We start from the raw sequence: 20,535 nt of genomic DNA on the forward strand, positions 1-20,535 counted from the left end.
TTTTTTTAGCTAATCGGGGGGGGGGGATTTGTATAGATCTTGGATCAGGATGTTTTGGATTGCCTGAATGTAATCTTGGTTCTTGTAGGTGGGCATCTCATCTTTCCACTCCCTGCCTTTAAAAGATTAAAAATGTCCCCTATGCAAAATTCATTTGATTTAAAGCGTGTAGTTTGCTCGACAGTAGACATACTTGGAGGTCAACTTTCTGTTTTGTGGCATTATAAATTAGTGATGAGAGAGCATACCCTGTAACCAGAAGGTATAAGGTATAGTCTCAATCATGTAAGATGAGAAAGCCAATGAAACCACACTTGCTCCTTTAATAAAAGTTCGATATAAAATGTCAGGGAAGAGAGTGTTAAAAAGAAAGTTCCAGCCACCGTAGTCACTGACACCTCTGCCCTTTTTCCCTTCTTTCTGCTTTTTTCCACCACTGTCCTGCAACCTCTTTAGCGGACCTCCCCCCTCTCCCTGAGGACAGTTCAGAGGGCCCTGTGGCCATGTCCCCCGGGAGCCCCTGCTCTGTTACTGGAGCCAACACGGCAAACGACCTGCGTTTCCACCAGCTGCACGGCACCAACGCTGTCATCACCAATGGTGGGCGCACCGCCCTGCGCCAAAACTGCCGCAGCGAGTTCAACGATGCCATCGTCATTTCCAACAGGTCAGATAACCGAGCAAATTTGATCCACCGTCATTGTCTGTGTGGCTTTTGGAATTAAGAGTTGGGATCTAGCCTGACGTTGAAAACATCTGAGCCTCATTTATGAGACAGACTTTCAAAATACATCAGAATTAGCTTTATTGGCCAAGTGTGCCTACGCACATGAGGATTTTGACTGGTTCCCAGCAGCTTCTAGCACTTGCAGACTCACACAAAAAAAGGAAAAAAGGAAAAGTAAATGGAACAACAATGGGACATTGGAGGCAAGCATGTATGCACACATTTAAGTCAAAACAGGAACAACAGCCACACATATCTTTGAGACATCTACTAACTAAAACAACATTGTTAAGGCACAAGGAAGATGGGCTTTATGGAAAAAAAAGCCTTGGTCATGATCATTTGAGCATGAAGTCACTAGATCCTACAGTTGAGGTTATGCTGCTACAGTTCATGAAATCAATGCTCGGTCAAATAATATTGCAAAAAGAAGCCTGATTTAAGTTTTGCACTTATTCAAGCCAGTTTGACAAGGATTAGAGGCATGTCTCTGAGATGTATGAAAACTGAGGCAAGCTAATTAACATCACTAATTTGCATCATTCAGAAGTAGCACAAATAGGGTGTCTGGGTCACGGGGTGGTCTGTTCCATTGCCCGCCAACACAGGGATCGCCGGTTCGAATCCTCGCGTTACCTCCAGCTTGGTTGGGCGTCCCTACAGACACATTGGCCGTGTCTGCGGGTGGGAAGCTAGATGTGGGTATGTGTCCTGGTCGCTGCAGTAGTGCCTCCTCTGGTCGGTTGGCACGCATGTTCAGGGGGGAGGGGGGTAGCATGATCCTCCCACGTGCTACGTCCCCCTGGCGAAACTCCTCACTGTCAGGTGAAAAGCAGCAGCTGGCGACTCCACATGTATCGGAGGAGGCGTGTGGTAGTCTGCGGCCCTCCCCGGATCGGTAGAGGGGGTGGAGCAACGACCGGGACAGCTCGGAGAGTGGGGTAATTGGCCAAGTATAATTGGGGAGAAAAAGAGGGGAAAATCCCCCCCCCCAAAGAAAAGAAAAGAAAAAGCACAAATAAAAATGTCAAATGTTTAAAGAATTTTATGGCAAAAGTTAGGATTTTTCTAAATATGCTCATAATTTATTAATCTTGATATGGAAAACAACGCAGCCTTCGTAGTGCAGTTATGACCTTCTCGTCACAGCCGTTACAGTTTCGTGTGTTTGCCTCCCTGCTGCAGGTGCCTTCGAGATGGAGAGCTGTTTGAAATAGTCATTCAGAAGATGGTGGACCGCTGGTCGGGCTCAATAGAAGCAGGTAAGGGCTTTCTTTTGTTTTGCTATAACACCCAACTGTGAGCGCGCGTGCGCACACACAGACACACACACACACACACAATTTTCCTGCGGTGGTTTAGTGTTTGAAATAACCATCCCAAAGACAATTTAAATGCAAGTGCTTCACATAAGGAAGAAAAATACATTCAATGAGAGATACAGCATAAGATAGGGAAAAAAAAGTGTAGAGGAATAAAATAGCCAGAATTGGCTAAACAATAAAAGTTCAAAGGTTCAGTCTCGATAATAGCTGTTTTGTCCTTGAGCAAGACGTATTATTCTTATTGTGTCTCGCTTTGTGTAAGTGCCATTTAAATCCATAAAATGTAGACTGATGGATGCTTGCACTGATAAAATGGGCAAATAAACCTTCAGCTCTGTTAGAGCATTTTTTATGGCATGAAGATAAACTGTATGTGAGGTTACACCATGAACCAGGACTCATTTCACCTCCAAGAGTGTACTTTTCATTAAAATAGTTAATCTATAGGCAGCTGTTGATTAATTTATCAATAATCCATACAACATATTTTTATCATTATGTATCATAATGATATATAATTTATCAATAAGCCATACAACATATTTTTATCATTATGTAATATACCACCATTCTGCAAAGATCATCAATCTATACAAACCCAAAGACCTTTCAGAGTCTGCTTCAGTCTGCCACCATGTGCCTCTTTTTCGATGTTGGGTCAGATATTAAACACATTTACATGACAGTTATGTTTGCCTGTCAACTCTCTTCCTCTCTAGGAGTGACGGCCATCCGGCCAGAGGAGCTGGAGTTCCCCAACACCATGACTGATATCGACTATGACACCTGGATGCTCAGGTACAAATGATCAGATAATCTGTGTTCTGCTGGGTTTTCTCAGCCTATTTGGGGTGTTGGTTGTCAACCTTCTCCGTGAACTGGAGGCAGTGCCTCCCTCAAACCCTCTGTCGCAGATGTAAACCAATCGCTTTGCAAAACCCAGAGGCTGTTCGAACAGTCAGTGAGTCAAAAGATGATCATGAACAAGGGCGTCCGGGTAGCATAGTGGTCTATTCCGTTGCCTACCAATATGGGGATGGGCGGTTCGAATCCCCGTGTTACCTCCAGCTTGGTCGGGCGTCCCTACAGACACAATTGGCCGTGTCTGTGGGTTGGAAGCTGATGGGGTATGTGTCCTGGTCACTGCACTAGCTCCTCCTTCGGTGGGGCGCCTGTTCGGGGGGGGGGGGGGGACTGGAGGGAATAGCGCAATCCTCCCACGCACTACATCCCCCTGGTGAAACTCCTCACTATCAGGTGAAAAGAAGCGGCTGGTGACTCCACATGTATCAGAGGAGGCATGTGGTAGTCTGCAGCCCTCCCCGGATTGGCAGAGGGGGTTGGAGCAGCGACCGGGACGGCTCAGAAGAGTGGGGTAATTGGCTGGGTACAGTTGGGGAGAAAAAGGGGGGAAACACCCCCCCCCCCAAAAAAAAGATGATCATAATGGTGAAAGCACTTTGATAAATCTACATTGAAAATATATTTCTCCTCTTGTGGTCACTTGTCTGCCCCCACCCTCGAAAGTCCTCTTACCTCCTGATGATGATCAGCCATTAGGATGAGAACTACCGAAATGAAACCTTAAGAAATCACTCTTATTTCTTATGTTCACTTTTTTTTTTTAACTCCTGAACGGAGTGCTGAATGAAATGTGCTTTAGACTTGAGCTTCATCCGAATGTCGAAAATCTAATTGGGATACCGCCTCCTCCATTCTCCTCTCTCCTCCATTCTCCTTGTTCGTGATTCTCAGCGGTACCGCCATCATGCAGGACGGCAACACCATGCGCAACAACTATGGCTGCGACCTGGACTCCCTGACCACCGGCTCGCGGATCGGCATGATGCGTTCGGCCAGCGGGGACCTTCACTATTACATCAACGGAGTGGACCAGGGGGTGGCCTGCACTGGTCTGCCACCAGGTAAAGGTGAAAGGAGACCGTTTTCACACACACACACACACACACAAACACAGATTTCTTTCAGTTTCTATTGAGTGGTTTGGAGTGTAAAAGGGATGGTAGTGCCTCCTGCAGTTTGGGCAACAGGAATACAAAGGGCAGAAAGACTGGAAAGATTGAGGAAATTAATTCCATAATTTTCACGGGTTGCGGAAAAAAATATGAGAGTGGCGCCCAACGTTTGGGAACCTAAAGAAAAAGCATTGTTCTGTCGTGTAGTTGATGTGAAGGCTTTGGTACTGGTTTACCATGAACGCCCTTCTTTTGCAAGATCCTGTGCAGGTAGGGAGAATCTGGAAAACAGGAAAAGGAATCCCTTGTTCATTTTAATAGGACCCAGGTCAAGCTGGACTGAATGGGGTAACTGGGTTGCACCTGTTGGGACACTAGCTAAGAATATGTAGGTTTTCAGTTTTGAACAGTCACTCACTCCAAGATGTTTATCTGCATTGAATTTGTAGCACAATCAGTTTTGGCTTCATGAGGTGCTTTATGGGTTGTAGATCAGATTGGCATGAGAATTAGCCCCTGACAGCAGACAAATACCACTGAACTTTGACTTCCCCCCTTTTTCTTCCTAATTTTATCCGGCCAATTGCCCCACTGTTCCGAGCCGTTCCGGTCGCTGCTCCACCCCTCTGCCGATCCAGCGAGGGCTGCAGACTACCACATGCCTCCTCCGATGCATGTGGACTCGCCAGTTGCTTCTTTTCACCTGACAGTGAGGAGTTTCACCAGGGGGACATAGCACGTGGGAGGATCACGCTGTTCCCCAGTTCCCCCTCCCCCCTGAACAGGCGCCCCGACCAACCAGAGGAGGCGCTAGTGCAGCGACCAGGACACATACCCACATCCGGCTTCCCACCCGCAGACACGGCCAATTGTGTCTGTAGGAAAGCCCGACCAAGCCGGAGGTAACACAGGGATTTGAACCGCCGATCCCCATGTTGGTAGGCAACATAATAGACCGCTACGCTACCCGGACGCCCCCACTGAACTTTGACTTGACTGTGTGCAATAAGGCCACCTATGCAGTAGGGCTGTAACTAACAGATGTTTTCATAATTGATTTAATATATCAAATTTTTTTTATTAATCGTTTAGTCTATTAAAAGTACTGATGAACACCTGTCTTGAGTTTCAAGAGTCCAAAGTGATGCCTTAAAACTAATTTTAGTCTGACTAACAGCCCAAAAAAATCCCCAGGCATTCATTTCATAACGATATAAATCAGAGGAACTCAAGCACATCGTAGCATTTACGAAACTGCAACCAACACATAAATTTGGTGTTTTGACCTGATGAATGAGTAAAGTGATTAATCTACTACCAAAATAATAATCGCTAAATTTTCTGTTGATCGGCTATTCGACTGACTGTTTCAGCACCACTATGCAGAGCTACAATGGCTGTGGAGTAATTTTCTCTTCTGCGTTACAAAAACGTGGGAGGAATCTCATAACACCCTCCCGTTTCTCTGTCCACCGGTCTCCCTGTCTGCCAGAGGTGTTCGCGGTGATCGACCTTTACGGTCAATGTGTCCAGGTTTCCATCACCAGCTCCTCAGGCCCACTGGACAACAGCTTCTGTACCAGCAACATCACCGAGAAGAGCTTCCCCATACACTCACCGGGTACGAAACACCGTCAGGGTTCCCACACGGGCCTAGGGAGTCTGGAAAAGTTTGGGAAGTCAATACATGTCATTTCAAGGCCTTGTCAATTTTGAAATCATCTGAAATATCTTGGAAGATGTGGGAGAGTTAGTAGTTTCTAGTGCTTATACACAGGAGTACAGCTAGCTGGTCAAATGCATCTAAACAAGAATTAAGTAAAATCCAGCTTACCCAAACTAGAGCTGCGAGACTCGTTCTGCATTGCTCAGTTAGAAACAGTGTTGAAAGAGTGCATAAAGACTTGTATAAAGACTTGTCGTGGATGAGAGTCAACGAGAGATGAGCTGGTAGCCTGATTCTATTTATGAAAAAATATGCTACGCAAACCTGTTCGCCTCTCCTCTCAGCTGTTGCTCACTAGTGATGGTCACGACTGGCACTAGACATGCCGGGGGGGGGGGTCGTTTCACCTCACCTAAACCCAGAATCAATGCCTTAAAAAAGACTGTAATGTACAGGGCAAGTACCGACTGGAACGGACTTCCGCAACATTCGGCTTCAGTTACCAGCAGAGTTGGATTCAAGAACAGGCTGAGAGAATATGTAACACAGAAAGAGATTGTTTCACATTAGGTTAATTTTTTATGTCTGTTTACTGTGTTCTGTTATGAGTTATGTCTGCTTTATTTTAATTCATCTTTTTTTGTCTCATTTACGGGGATTGTTTTTGTCTAACTGGATATAGAGAGTTTCATGCAGTGCTCACAGCTGTCTGATAAGTTAAGTTTTGTGTGATGTTTTTGGTTATTGCTGTTATATTGATATAAGTTATGTTTTTGCTTGTCGACTTGTAAATTAACTGTTGTACTGTTAGACCCCAGGAGCAATAGTCGCTGCTGAGGCAGGGGTTAACGGGGATCTGAACTAAAGATAAAGATAAAGATAGTTAATGTAGGTATTTCAGATATTGTGAGTATTTGTTGACGATCTGGGTATCTGCTTGCGAGAGTCTAGTGAAGAAATTCCGGTCTGAAAAAAGGAAAGTTTATTCTGATTTCTGCAATTACTGCAAATTCTCTGCAGGGAGGCTTTTTTGTGACTATTTGTACATTTGTGTTTGTGTGCACATAACATGTACATGTGAAGCCTTATTTCCATCTGTGTATGTGTGTGTGTGTGTGTGTGTGTGTGTGTGTGTGTGTGTGTGTGTGTGTGTGTGTGTGTGTGCAGTAGCCGGAGTGGCCCATCGCTTCCACAGTAAGCATGGGAAGAACGTGGTGTTGCTGGGTGAAGGGTGCCAGGCTGTCCGGGTGGGAGGCTACGCCCATGGCATCGTCTTTAGTGGCAAGGAGCTTAAAACAGATGAACTGTTCGAGGTCAGTGTGTGTGTGTGCGTGCAATTGGGCTTTACCATTAAATGGGACTAGCATTAAATCCTTGTTGCCTGAAGCATTGTGAAAAGGGCATACATGAAGTCTCGATTCAGTGACGGATTATTATCTTCACAGGTTGTGCTGTTAGTACGTATCTGTTCTTCTGCTGCGATTTTCTAAACCCTAAAAGATGTGGAACATATATGAATTATAAAGTATATAAGAATATATAAATTATAAAAAAATATATAAATTTGGAAAAATATCCTGCTTACATGGAAAGATGTTCCAATGTTTGCTTTTACCCAGCATGCACCTGTTAACACTATACCCCTGGAATCAAGACTTAATTTCCCAAAAAGGGGGATTATTTTGTTCTTAAATGCCCATGCTCTGGGCATTTAACGACAATTGCTCACTCGTTTAAATGCTGTTTAGGGGCGGCCAGGTAGCGTGGCAGTCTGTTCTGTTGCTTACCAACACATGGATCGCCGGTTCGAATCCCCATGTTGCCTCCGGCTTGGTCGGGCGTCCCTACAGATACAATTGGCCATGTCTGAGGGTGGGAAGTCGGATGTGGGTATGTGTCCTGGTCGCTGCACTAGCGCCTCCTCTGGGATGTTGGGGCACCTGTTCAGGGGGGAGGGGGAACTGGGGGTAATAGCGAGATCCTCCCACGCGCTACGTCCCCCTGGTGAAAGTCCTCACTGTCAGGTGAAAAGAAGCGGCTGGTGACGCCACATGTATCGGAGGAGGCATGTGGGAGTCTGCAGCCCTCCCCGGATTGGCAGAGGGGGTGGAGCAGCGACCGGGACGGCTCGGAAGAGTGGGGAAATTGGCTGGATACAGTTGGGGAGAAAAGGGGGGACCCCCCCCCCAAAAAAAACAAAAATTGCTGTTTAGTATCTGTTAATTATAATTTTAAACAACCCCCCCCCCCCCAGGTGAAGATTGACGAGGTGGACGAACAGTGGAGTGGCTCTCTCCATGTGGGATTGACCACATTGGCCCCCCAGGAGTTGCCCTCCTGCCCACTGTCGGGCCTGTCTCCCTCCCTCCCCCAGCTCCGCGCCAAGGTCACCTGGCTGCTCTGCGGCTCTGAGGTGCGACGCAACAGCCTCCTGCAGCGCCAGAACTACGGCTGCTCACTGGACCGGCTGACGGTAACTAACACCTCCCCCCACACACACCTCCTGAAATACTCTGGGATCAGGTCCAAACAGCGTGTCTCTGTTGTTTTTAGAAGAGGAGCTGTTGAACTGCTCCAATACTAAAACCAGTTTTGGGTATCAGCCCTCAGGTACTTCCATTTGGCACCAGCATAGACCAAATACACGGACCTTAGTGTAAATACTATTTGATGTTTAAATGACCATTATACCAGTTTTCACCTCCAGTTTGGCTTATTTCATTATAAATTATATTATCATTGATATCATGATGATGTGTGTTTGTGATTTGATAAGATTTCTCACTTCCCACTCACCTTGGCCAGTGCTCAGATCCTGATCCAGTTTTTCCTTTCATCAAACTTCTACTTACTCTCTAAAGTATTGCATAAGTGCTCATTAATAATGATGATAACAAAAAAGGGCGGCACAGTGGCTGGCACTGTCACCTCACAGCAAGAAGGTCCGGGGTTCGAACCCCAGGGTTATCCAACCTTGGGGGTCGTCCTGGACCGTCCTCTGTTTGGAGTTTGCATGTTCTCCCCGTGTCTGTGTGTGTTTCCTCCGGGTGCTCCGGTTTCCTCCCACAGTCCAAACACATGTAGGTCAGGTGAATCGGCCATACTTAATTGTCCCTAGGTGTGAATGTGTCTGACCTGCGATAGACTGGCGGCCTGTCCAGGGTGTTCCCCCACCTTCCACCCAATGACTGTTGGGATAGGCTCCAGCATCCCGCGACCCTAATTAGGATAAGTGGCTTGGAAAATGGATGGATGGGTAACAAAAAAATCCGCAGCTGGAAAAAAAACAAGAAAAATTTTTGGGAAGGTGCTTCTTAATTTTCCACCTTCATGTCCCATCTCAAAATGCACCTTTTCAAACTGGCATATTTGGTCGTATCCCGACTTAAATGGTTACACCCACATTGTTTTGCACAGATGATGATTTTATATCTATCTGTTGTATTAACTTATTGCATGATCCCTGCTTTGTTTGATTTTGTGATGCCTGATTCAGTCCTGCTTGTTTTTAACTGTGTTGTGTAAGGTGTCCTTCAGTGCTCTGAAAGGTGCCCGTAAATAAAGTAAATTATTATTATTACTAATAGATGAACTTGTGATCATTCCTTATGTTCATGGTTACTGGTTTTGTGTGTTATGCTTGTTTGTGCGATTGTTTTACTTCTACTCATTTGTGATACTGATCCCATCTGGCCAAGATGTAGACATTATCTTTTGATAGACATAAACATCGATTGTGTGCACAGTGAAAATCCAGTCCGTGTGGCGGTGGACTCTGACGGCATGGTGTGTTTGTGTAGGTGGGGAACCGTGTGGGTGTGAAGAGGTGCAGTGACGACACCATGCACATTCTGATCGACGGAGAGGACTTGGGCCCTGCCGCCACCGCAGTCGCCAAGGTACGGTTTAAAACACAAACACACATTCCGTTGCCTACCAACACAGGGATCGCTGGTTTGAATCCCCATGTTACTTCCGGCTTGATCGGGCGTCCCTATAGACACAATTGGCCGTGTCTGCAGGTGAGAAGCCAGATGTGGGTATGTGTCCTGGTCGCTGCGCTAGCTCCTCTGGTCAGTCAGGGCACCTGTTCAGGGGGGAGGGGGAACTGGGGGGAATAGTGTGATCCTCCCACGTGCTATGTCCCTCTGGCAAAACTCCTGTCAGGTGAAAAGAAGTGGCTGGCGACTCCACATGTATCGGAGGGGGCATGTGGTAGTCTGCAGCCCTTCCCGGATCAGCAGAGGGGGTGGAGCAGCGACCGGGACGGCTCGGAAGAGTGGGGTAATTGGCCAAGTACAATTGGGGAGAAAAGGGGGTTTGCACACACAGGGCCTGGTCACACTGTGTTACTATTACATTCTGTTCTTACACCCACACAAACACACACTCACACACGTTGTGTCACTATCTCTCCTCCTCTTTCCCGTGCAGAATGTGTATGCGGTGCTGGACCTGTATGGGCGTGTCACAGCCATGTCCATCGTCAGTTCCTCTGTGATGGAGGACATGGAGAGCATCAAGGCCCCCTCCCTGTCCTCAGAAAGCTGCAGTGAAGGAGAGGAGGACAGCACCCCAGTCAGAGAGGTAGAAGCACGCCGAAGAGACAAGGTTTTTTTTGCTTGTGTAACTACCATTAGACAGTGCAAGATGGAGGCGCTGGATGAAACACAACAAGACCTTACATGCATTACAAACAAGGCATGCCGTACACGCATTATCGGTACTTAGAGTCACATCTGGAGGTCATTTTGGTTTTGATTACTGACCCTGGTAGTGATGCTGGTGAGTGAACTGATTTTTGACAGCTCCAAATCCTTACAACCAGTCAAACTACACCAAGATGTGTTTACAAGCTTATTCTACCAGTATTTGCTCGCCAGGCACAACAACTTGGCTTCTTTGTCAAACCCGCCGTTACCTGCTTTTCTCTTCACACATAATTTTCCCTGATCGACAAAAGTTTTCAAAGTGATGCAATGTTGTGGGAACAGATGCTCGTTTTTTTTTTTTTTTAAGGAATTAAGTTTAATGGAAGAGCAATTTATTAAAACCCATTAACCTTAATCCTAAATCTTAGGTGGCTACTCGACTTTACTTTTTTTTTACTGCTTTTCCATCTCGTTCCAGACTTTTCAAGCTCCTCCCGCTCACACATTCACACTCTTCCTCCTCAGGTGGTCTCAGTACATCTGTGATATGACTCTGATTTAACACCACCTCTTCCCCACTTTCCTCCAGGTGGAGAGTGAGCCATGTGCGCTGGTTCCAACAGTCATGGCCTTCCTGGAGAACCACGGCAAGAACATTCAGCTGTCCAACCAGAACCTGACAGCGGCCCGGGTGTCCAGCTACAACCAGGGCCTGCTGGTCACCGCACAGCCGCTGCCCCGCCAGCAGCTCTTCCAGGTACGTGTGTGGGTGCACATCCGCCCATCCTTCTGTCTGGTATGGCTTTATGACCATCTCACAAAGAACGCGAACACTACAGGGGGCATTTTTCATGTCATCTCTATAGATAAAAACTATAAATGATCAATTTTAATCATAGATTTTTCTCAATATAAATTCTACATAGCTTAAAGATGGGTTTCAGTGATCAGTATTATAGAATATAAATGAATGTGGATGATAAATAGAAACACAGCTGTAGTGTGTTAGGTTTTCTTTAAGAAGTGTATTTGCTCCTGCAGGGGAAAATGTAGCAGCACACCACAGACCATTCTGAGCAGGATTTGTGGTAATGACTGAAAAGTGCACATCATTACCCAATTCCCTGGTGGAAGGTTTGATGTCGACTTTGCCAGATTTATTTTTAGGAGTGTAGCGCGCCACGAAAACACCCCAATCTCGCTATTGATTCTCCCCTACCGACACCGAGGAAGCCTTGTAGAGACAAAACTGCTAAATACAGCCGGGTGGTATTCGAGACTGCCGTGGCGCCAGCCTTTCGACAATCCTTTGCATCGCTCTAGTTTCAGATTGACCGTCTGAACCCATCGTGGACGTCCTCGCTGTCGCTGGGGGTGATTGGCCATTCCCCTGACCGGCTCAACTTCCCCTCCACGGCATGCTGTCTGAAACGCTCGGCGTGGCTGCTGCAGAGAGACTCCGTCTTCCACAACTCCCTCAAGGTACACACACACACACACACACACACACACACACACACACACACACACACACACACACACACACACACACACACACACACACACACACACACACACACACTCTTTCTTTATACAATCAAAGAACACACACTTGTCAGTCAAAATCACTGGTTTAACTTAGGTCATTCCTGCTACTATTTTTACTTCTTTTTTATATTCATTTATGTCTTCCTGCTTGTTCTTTCTTTTTTCTTCCCATCACGGCTCTTTTTTTTTTTTTGCTGTTTTCTTGAATTTTCTGTGCTGCTATTCTCTCTCATTCTCCTACTGTCTGTAATGATTTATTCTTCTTCCTCTATAAATTATGTTTCATTTCCATGCTCTCTCTCTCTCTCTCTCACTCTTTATTTGCCTCTCTCCACCCCACCCCCTTTTCTCCCAATTGTACTTGTAATTGTGCCAATTACCCCACTCTTCCGAGCCGTCCCAGTCGCTGCTCCACCCCCTCTGCCGATCCGGATCCGGGGAGGGCTGCAGACTACCACACGCCTCCTCCGATACATGTGGAGTCGCCAGCCACTTCTTTTCACCTCACAGTGAGGAGTTTCACCAGGGGGATGTAGTGCGTGGGAGGATCACGCTATTCCCCCCATTTCCCCCTCCCCCCTGAACAGGCACCCCGACCGCCCAGAGGAGGTGCTAGTGCAGCGACCAGGACACATACCCACATCCGGCTTCCCACCCGCAGACACGGCCAATTGTGTCTGTAGGGACGCCCGACCAAGCCAGAGGTAACACGGGGATTTGAACTAGCGAGCCCTGTGTTGATAGGCAACGGAATAGACCACTGCGCTACCTGGATGCCCCATGCCTCTCTCTATCTCTATCCCATTCTGCTCTTTTATCCTTCTTTGCCCCCTTCTTTAACACTCCTCTCCTCCCTGCTCTGCTTTTCTCTCTCCATACCTTCTCCATCATCCCCCCATTCTCTTCTCCTCCTTCTCATCGCTCCCTTTTTTATTTTTTCCTCTATTCTTGTCTCTCATGTCTGTTAGATCTGTGAGAATTATGGTCCAAACTTGGACACCTGTCCAGAGGGGACGGTTTTGGGACTGTTGGTTGACGCCAACAACTGTCTCCACCTCTATGTCAATGGGATGGACCAGGGAGTGGCAGCACAGGACATCCCCTCGCCCTGCTACCCTCTCCTAGACCTCTACGGCCAATGTGAACAGGTCTGCACCACGCAAACACACACACACACACACCGAGTCACACAGACACACTGAAGCAAACAGACAGGCCTGTCAGACACATTTCCAGTCCAAGACGGACAGACAGACACAAACGCAAGAATTTGCACACAGACGCATGCATTCAGACACATTAAAGCAAACACACATGCACCGCACAACGCCTCCAAAACACGCAGACAATTGCATGTTCTGGTATGTGCATATACACACAGATTGCATCCTGAGACACACACATGAATAATTGAGTAACTGCCTCAGAAGTCATGTCCCTGTCAGTGGAGATAGGTTTCGTTGTGTACACGGTGCGGCGCTGCCCATCACCATGCACCAGTTTGAAACCCAGGCTTTCAACCTGCTCATGGTAATCTATCATGGTACTTGTGGTAGAGGCTGAGATAGCCTTAAAACAGGTATTCTTAGCCTTTAAATGACATGTCATTCCCTCACCTTATTTAGACTCCATATAGCCGGTGTGTAATCATGTCCAGTTAAAGATCCACAGTGGAGCTGATGAAATGAGCCGCAGTCACAGTTAGCTATAAACGGAAGAGAGCTGCAGCCAACACTGATGTCATGTGGTGTTGTCACGGCAGGTTACCATAGTGACAAACAACGTGCCGGCGGTGGGTGGGGAAAATGGTGAGGCCCGTTGTCAGGGTGACATGGAGAAGGCGGACATGGTTGACGGTATGAGGCCAGCTGCCTTTTCTTTTCTTTTTTTGTTACCTTTTCATATTTGGGTTCAACTGGAAACCTTTCCTGTAGCAAAACGGCTTTAAAACCTGTGACGGTCCGTGAAAATCACCGTCACCACGTTCGATGTCTCTCTGTGTTTGTGTGACAACCAGGGATTAAAGAGAGCGTGTGCTGGACGCCGCCTCCGGAGGTCAACCCCAACAAGACTTGTGAGTACCAGGCGCTCTGCTCACGCTTCAAGGACCTGCTGACGCTACCAGGTCAGTTCAACAAAGTGCCTGAAAAATACTTCCCAAATTCTCTATCTGTCCATCTGTCAGTCTGTGAATTTTGTTTTTGGATTTTTTCGCCCTTTTTTCTCCCCAATTGTATCTGGCTAATTACCCCACTCTTCCGAGCTGTCCCGGTCACTGCTCCACCCCCTCTGTCGATCCGGGGAGGGCTGCAGACTACCACATGCCTCCTCCAATACATGTGGAGTCGCCAGCCACTTCTCTTCACCTGACAGTGAGGAGTTTCGCCAGGGGGACGTAGCGCATGGGAGGATCATGCTATTCCCCCCTAGTTCCCCCCCTCCCCCCTGAACAGGTGCCCCAGCCAACCAGAGGAGGCGCTAGTGCAGTGACCAGGACACATACCCACAACCGGCTGCCCACCCACAGACACGGCCAATTGTGTCTGTAGGGACGCCCGACCAAGCCAGAGGTAACACGGGGATTTGAACTGCTGATCCCCGTGTTGGTAGGCAACGGAATTGACTGCCATGCCACCCAGACGCCCCCTGTCTGTGAAATTTATCTATCTGTAAATTTATGTCTATCTCTCTATCTACCAATGAAATGTATCTACTATATCTGTATCTGTCGATTCACAGATGTATATCTGACTAAGCTAATCTTTCTAATATAGTCTATCAACCTCAGTTATTCAGGGACTCTGAATCATCAAGTCGAACCTGTTTTCACAATCTGTTCTTTTTCCACTTCCTCCCAACGCCAAGATGGTTATTTCAACGAGGATGCCAAGTACAACCTGTGCTACTGTGAGTCCTGTCACAAGCTGCGGGGGGACGAGGCTTACTACAAGAGAGGAGAGCCGCCCCGTGACTATGCCCTGCCCTTCGGATGGTGCCGCTTTGCCCTGAGGTCAGAGGAGAGCCCGTCATTACCTTTTCCATTACTGCGGTTTCCAGTCTGCCACAGGGGTCTTCAGTCTTTTTTTCGTCTCTATGTGTGTAATCGCACACTGCTTATGCAGCGCTGCTGATCAACGCTAACACATAAACACTATAATCTCCTCCCATACAGAGTCAGTACAGCTTTCACTACCTGTAAACTAAAAATATGTACATTATTTACAGTCGTCAAAAAAAATATTATGGCGCATCTGACAAATACACCCCCGCCTGCCACCCTATGGCTGCTGGGATAGGCTCCAGCATCCCTGTGACCCTGAGAGCAGATAAGCGGTTTGGATAATGGAATGGAAAGGAATCTGACAAGTAATGCAGTTTAGTCTGATTTAATAACTTCTTGGACAACATGTCTTCTTTCCTGTTCCACATCATTGATAAATTCTTGCAAATGGAGCTTTGAAGGCTACATAGTATATATGGTGAAATGATGTAACCTTTTTATTCTTGAATATTGCAATACATATCATAAAAAGCAAATATCGGGCATCCGGGTGGCATGGTGGTCTGTTCTGTTGCCAACCAACATGGGGATCTCTGGTTCGAGTCCCCGTGTTACCTGCGGCTTGGTCGGGCGTCCCTACAGACGCAATTGGCCATGAATGTGGGTGGGAAGCCAGGTGTGGGTATGTGTCCTGGTCGCTGCACTAGCGCCTCCTCTGGTTGGTCGGGGTGCCTGTTCAGGGGCAGGGGGAACTGGGGGGAATAGCGTGATCCTCCCACGCGCTACGTCCCCCTGGTGAAACTCCTCACTGTCAGGTGAAAAGAAGCGGCTGGCGACTCCACATGTATCGGAGGAGGCATGTGGTAGCCTGCAGCCCTCCCCGGATCCGGATCGGCAGAGAGGGTGGAGCAGCGGCCAGGACGGCTCAAAAGAGTGGGGTAATTGGCTGGATACAATTGGGGAAAGGGGGGGATTGATTAAAAATAAAAAAATAAAAAGCAAATATCACAGTGATGATTTTTTGTTCTAACATCGTTTAGCCCTTGTCCAGCTTCATAGCGTACCTTCATGTGCTTGCGTACACATACTTGACATGTGCCCTCTGTCTGCACAGGATCAAATCGCACTGTGAGGTGTCCAATGCGTTAAAGAAGTGGCACATAGCATACCACGGCACCAGCGTGGGAGCCCTCCGACGCACCCTGGACCACAGCCAGCTGCTCCCCGGTAGGCCACACAGCATGGACGCCGCCAATGTCACTGTGACGCATTTCACACAGATCCTGGTTTAGAAATAAGAACGCCTGACGGGAAGATGTCTTAACATGTAAACACCGTAAGCTCCACTGACACAAGGTCAGTCATTGACACCATGGACACAGGCTCCAACATTGTCAGGGTGCAGCGTTCACATCCGTGCTCTTCCCTGCACACTTCCCTAAAGAGGAATATCGATGGAATGTTTTTATCCATCCATGCAACTGTGTTCAACATCTGACTCTACTTTTCATTAAGCTTTTCAGTAACCAGCACGTTATTCTCCAAACCTTATCAGTGTTTCACCCCGTTTTCCCACATGGCTCCAGGAGCTAGGACAGAGAGACGGAGAGAGAAAGAGAGATGGAGAGATAGAAAAAGAGAGAGAAAGAGAGGTGATTAGGCTACAAATACAATCAATGTGGGGAAGCACTTGACATCCCTTTCCTCCCATAGCTTCCTGGCACTGAGAGTAAATCTGTTTTTTTAATGAGCAAAATGCGTCATCCCTTTTCTCCTTGACCCTTAGTTGTTGACCTGATACTGTTATGCCATACAGGAATACTTGGTTCATCGGCAGGAGACGGTGGCCAGCGCAGCGATCTAGGAATAGAAACTCATTTGAAGTGTGACCATTAGACAACCATTAGGCCATTAGAAGTACCTCCATGTGAGACTGAGTTAAACGCTTTGAATGTCAAACGTCTGATGCTGTGTTGCTGCAGGCACGTCGTCAATCTTCTCTGTGTCTCCGGCGAAGACAGAAGGGCCGAACGGCTACAGTGAGCCAGAGGAGAACAGCGCCCCTGGCAGGGAAGTCCCCAGAGTGCAGCTCTCCCCCACCATGCGCTACTCTGGTCTGGAGATTTTTGCCCCCAAAGTGCAGTAAGTCATCACAACCAGTAACCACATGGAGTTGTGGTTTCAGTTGCTATTTTCACTCCTTTTGATGTTGTTCCCCTGCAGTCATGACCCACCCTACTCTGCCTCTGATTGGCTAGTACTTGTTGCCTTCATTGGTTGGTCACATGAGGAGTGAGATAGTTAATGTAAGAATATCAGGGTTCTGGTGGCCGAGCGGAATAAACCGCCGTTCTTGCAGTCCGCTCGTCATGTGGCTGGGAGGTTCGTATCCCAGACTCGCCGTAACCGGTCACGGCCAGAACGTCCACGGGGTAAGGCATTCATTAGGCCACCCTTACCCGAGGGATAGTGGGTGTAGATCGGTGTAGTGTTCGGGGACTCGTCGTTCTCCAGCGACCCCTCTGGCCCACCCGGGCGCCTGCAGCCAAGCAACTGAAAGCATTCTCCGTACGCCTCCTTCGCGGCCTGAAGGTGATGCAATCCATGCGAGGCTTCAGCGTGTAAAATAGCCAGAGCAGCCGACACGAGTTTGAAGGAAGCTGGTGTAATGACTATCTCCTTCCTGTGGAAACGTGAGCCAGGGGAGTTATTTGACAAGAGTTCCGGCCATATGCCATTGGGTTAATCGGGTGGGATAAGGGGGAAAACTAGAAATACATTTATATAAAAAAAAAGAAGAATATCAGGGTAAGCCAGGCAGAGTAGGGTGGATAATGCCTTCACCATCCTAGGAAAAAAAATTTGCTCGCAGAAGATCGTACCCACTCAACCCAAGTTACGTAGTGCAAGAACAGGTTTTGGGGGTACGGAATGGGAATGAAAGAGGCACCATTCTCCCTATTACAACTCAGTGTAATGACAAAATTATTTTGAAGCTGCTATTTTAAGGTAAAAAAGTTGCATAATGTTGCTTAAATGGCTGTCATGCTCACTTTTTCCACAAAACTTACATTCATTATATCAGCCAACAGTCATTCCCAAACTTGAGACCAACGAGCCAACAGTTCATTTCATCACTGCCGTGCGATCAGCTCCCAAGCGTAATTTGGCCTGTTTCACAGTGGCATTTCAATTTCATTTCATTTCTTATTAAAGTATTCAGTTGAGAATCACATCATCTTGCGAGCCTAATGCAGCGCAAATTAATAACTCACATCTAGATAATGCGACCCTACGTAGCATAAGCGGTTTGGAAATAACATCCATATCTTCCAGCAAAAGAACAAATGATCAGTAAATACTATTAGTGAATTTAGTGCTAATAGATGGCCACATCCATGTCCTGCAGTAGGCTCACTTCACACTGAATTCAAGTGCTAACAATCACAATTTGTGTGCTGCACAACTTTGAAATAGAAAAAAATACACAATAGTTGAAACATTTTCTGATCAGATTATACTGTAATGTATTATTTTAAGTGATTTCCAGGGGATATAAATGTTGAGTGCATGCATTTAAAAGCGCTATAAAAAATGCAACTTGATTGATTGATTGATTGATTGATTGGTTTGAAATAATTTGGAAAAGAAAAATCCCCCGCAATACCATTACAGACCACTAGTGGGCCATGGCCCACACTTAAGAGAATGCTACATTACAATAATACTACCTACTTGGCTTGTGTTTCCCTTTTCACATTTTCTTGTAGATTTCAAGACCCCCGTTCTCACCGCCGCCACCAAGCCCAGGTGGGATTCCAAGTGTGCGTGCGGCCCGGCTCCTACAAGGTGGGACCCCAGACGCTCAGCACCAGCGAGCCACTAGACCCTCGCTTCAGCAACGCCGAGATCGAGTGGATCACAAAAGAGCAGGGCGGCACCCTCCTCTATGGACTGCTCATTCGGGTGGAGTGAAAGGAGGGAACGAAAGACGAGAGGGACAAGGTGAAAGAGGCCTGGAGTCAGAACGAGAGGGTCCCGGGGACACAGCCATCTGGCGCCCCCTGCACTCTTATTGAATTGAAAACCAATTCTGACGCCCCCTGCCTTGAGCTAGAGGCTCCTCTGGACTTCAGTTGTTTCTGCTGAGGATTGTTGACGATTCAGCATTACTGATTTGGGTTTTTTTTTTTTTTTTTTTTTGAGGGACACTCAAAAAAAAAACCAAACTTGTGGACACTTTTAATGGATGAGGGGCTCTGGCGGTTTCAGAGAAGGACAGACACTGCCTGCACTTTATGTTTTGGACACTCGTGGGCGATTTTACATTATTTTCTCTTTTGAACTTAAAACTCACAATCACTGCAGTTTTCATTAGCACCTTTTTTTCCTTTCTTTTTGCTCCTTCTCTTCCTTCTGAATTCACCTGCTTCCTCACGTTTGCTCCACCTTCCCACAGCCAAAGCCCTCGCTCTTCATTAACCTCTGGCCCTTATTTTTCATAATGACGTCCTTCTGGTGGAAAAGCTTTGGTCCAGGACGACACCCTGCGAGACCCCCTACCCTGCCGCCTGCCTCCCTGCACGCTCACGGACTCACAGACCTACCAAGGACTCGGAGGTGGGTCAGTCAGAACAAACTTGTAGAAACAAACAAAAAATAGATAGAGAATGACACCCATTTCAAACTGGAGGAAGACAAAATGTTTACACACGTGGCACCATTCACGCGTTTCTGTCCCCAGCGGCTCTCATGTCACACCCGCTACGGCCTGTCTGTCTGTTTGCCTGCCTCACTATCTGTCTGTCTGTCTTATTTGTACTTCTGTTGAGCCAGAACAGGTATTGTGGACATCATCTTCTTCTTTGTCAATGGAAAACAGCCACGTGTTCATAACTGTGGATATGCCATGAAAGTGTTTGTCTCGTGGAAATGGACCTTTGTAGCGTCACACAAAACTGGACTTATTTTACTGATTGTCAGATGCAAAATGTCTATAAGGTGCCGACTCCGTGGGTTAATGTGAAGGATACATTTCCTTTTCAGCCCTGTAGCTTTTAATATTTTTATGGCTGAAACAAAATGACATATATCACACACACACACATCTATATATATAGATATATCTATCTATCTATCTATATATATAAAATCCAGGATTATATATACTGGATTATTTTGCTCCTTGTTTGTTGAGCATTTTCCCTACCACCGAGTGTTTAACCAAGTTTTATTTATTTATATATATATATATATATATATATATATATATATATATATATATATATATATATATATACCGTTCCTCATCAGTTGAGCACTTTTATCAACACCATTGACGGTTTCCGAACAAAAAACTCTGTATGTGTGTGTGTGTGTGTGAGAGAGAGACGTCATTTTGTTTTGCAGTCTATATATATATATATAATAATCGTAGCTGGCTGGATTGGATACACCCATTCCAAAACTGTTGCGCCCGGAGAAAGATTTTAAAAGGGGCGGAAAAGCACTGAAGCCAAAAGATGCGATTGATCTCTTTTTTTCCACTTTGGCCCACCGGCTTCCAGCTTGACTTACCGTTTACACTCAAGTTTTATTTTCACATCTTGGTCCTCATCCAATCCACCTGTCACGTTCTGA

General features: G+C 46.7%; 1 protein-coding gene across 1 annotated transcript in view; it reads left to right on the forward strand.

Moving 5' to 3' along the window:
- neurl4 (neuralized E3 ubiquitin protein ligase 4) overlaps positions 1–19,071 on the forward strand; it is a 30,141-nt gene extending 11,070 nt beyond the window's left edge. The window contains exons 12-29 of the mRNA XM_056300503.1: positions 457–667; positions 1,913–1,989; positions 2,772–2,850; positions 3,808–3,983; positions 5,521–5,649; positions 6,862–7,007; positions 7,949–8,167; positions 9,495–9,593; positions 10,129–10,281; positions 10,936–11,103; positions 11,670–11,828; positions 12,863–13,042; positions 13,657–13,750; positions 13,912–14,019; positions 14,760–14,904; positions 16,010–16,122; positions 16,878–17,037; positions 18,666–19,071. Coding sequence (XP_056156478.1) covers positions 457–667; positions 1,913–1,989; positions 2,772–2,850; positions 3,808–3,983; positions 5,521–5,649; positions 6,862–7,007; positions 7,949–8,167; positions 9,495–9,593; positions 10,129–10,281; positions 10,936–11,103; positions 11,670–11,828; positions 12,863–13,042; positions 13,657–13,750; positions 13,912–14,019; positions 14,760–14,904; positions 16,010–16,122; positions 16,878–17,037; positions 18,666–18,870 — 2,621 coding nt within the window. The 3' untranslated portion in view covers positions 18,871–19,071. The remainder of the gene's footprint in view (positions 1–456; positions 668–1,912; positions 1,990–2,771; positions 2,851–3,807; positions 3,984–5,520; positions 5,650–6,861; positions 7,008–7,948; positions 8,168–9,494; positions 9,594–10,128; positions 10,282–10,935; positions 11,104–11,669; positions 11,829–12,862; positions 13,043–13,656; positions 13,751–13,911; positions 14,020–14,759; positions 14,905–16,009; positions 16,123–16,877; positions 17,038–18,665) is intronic.
- Positions 19,072–20,535: the final 1,464 nt, after the last annotated feature.

Source organism: Lampris incognitus, chromosome 20, assembly GCF_029633865.1.
Source record: "Lampris incognitus isolate fLamInc1 chromosome 20, fLamInc1.hap2, whole genome shotgun sequence".
Classification (NCBI taxonomy): domain Eukaryota; kingdom Metazoa; phylum Chordata; class Actinopteri; order Lampriformes; family Lampridae; genus Lampris; species Lampris incognitus.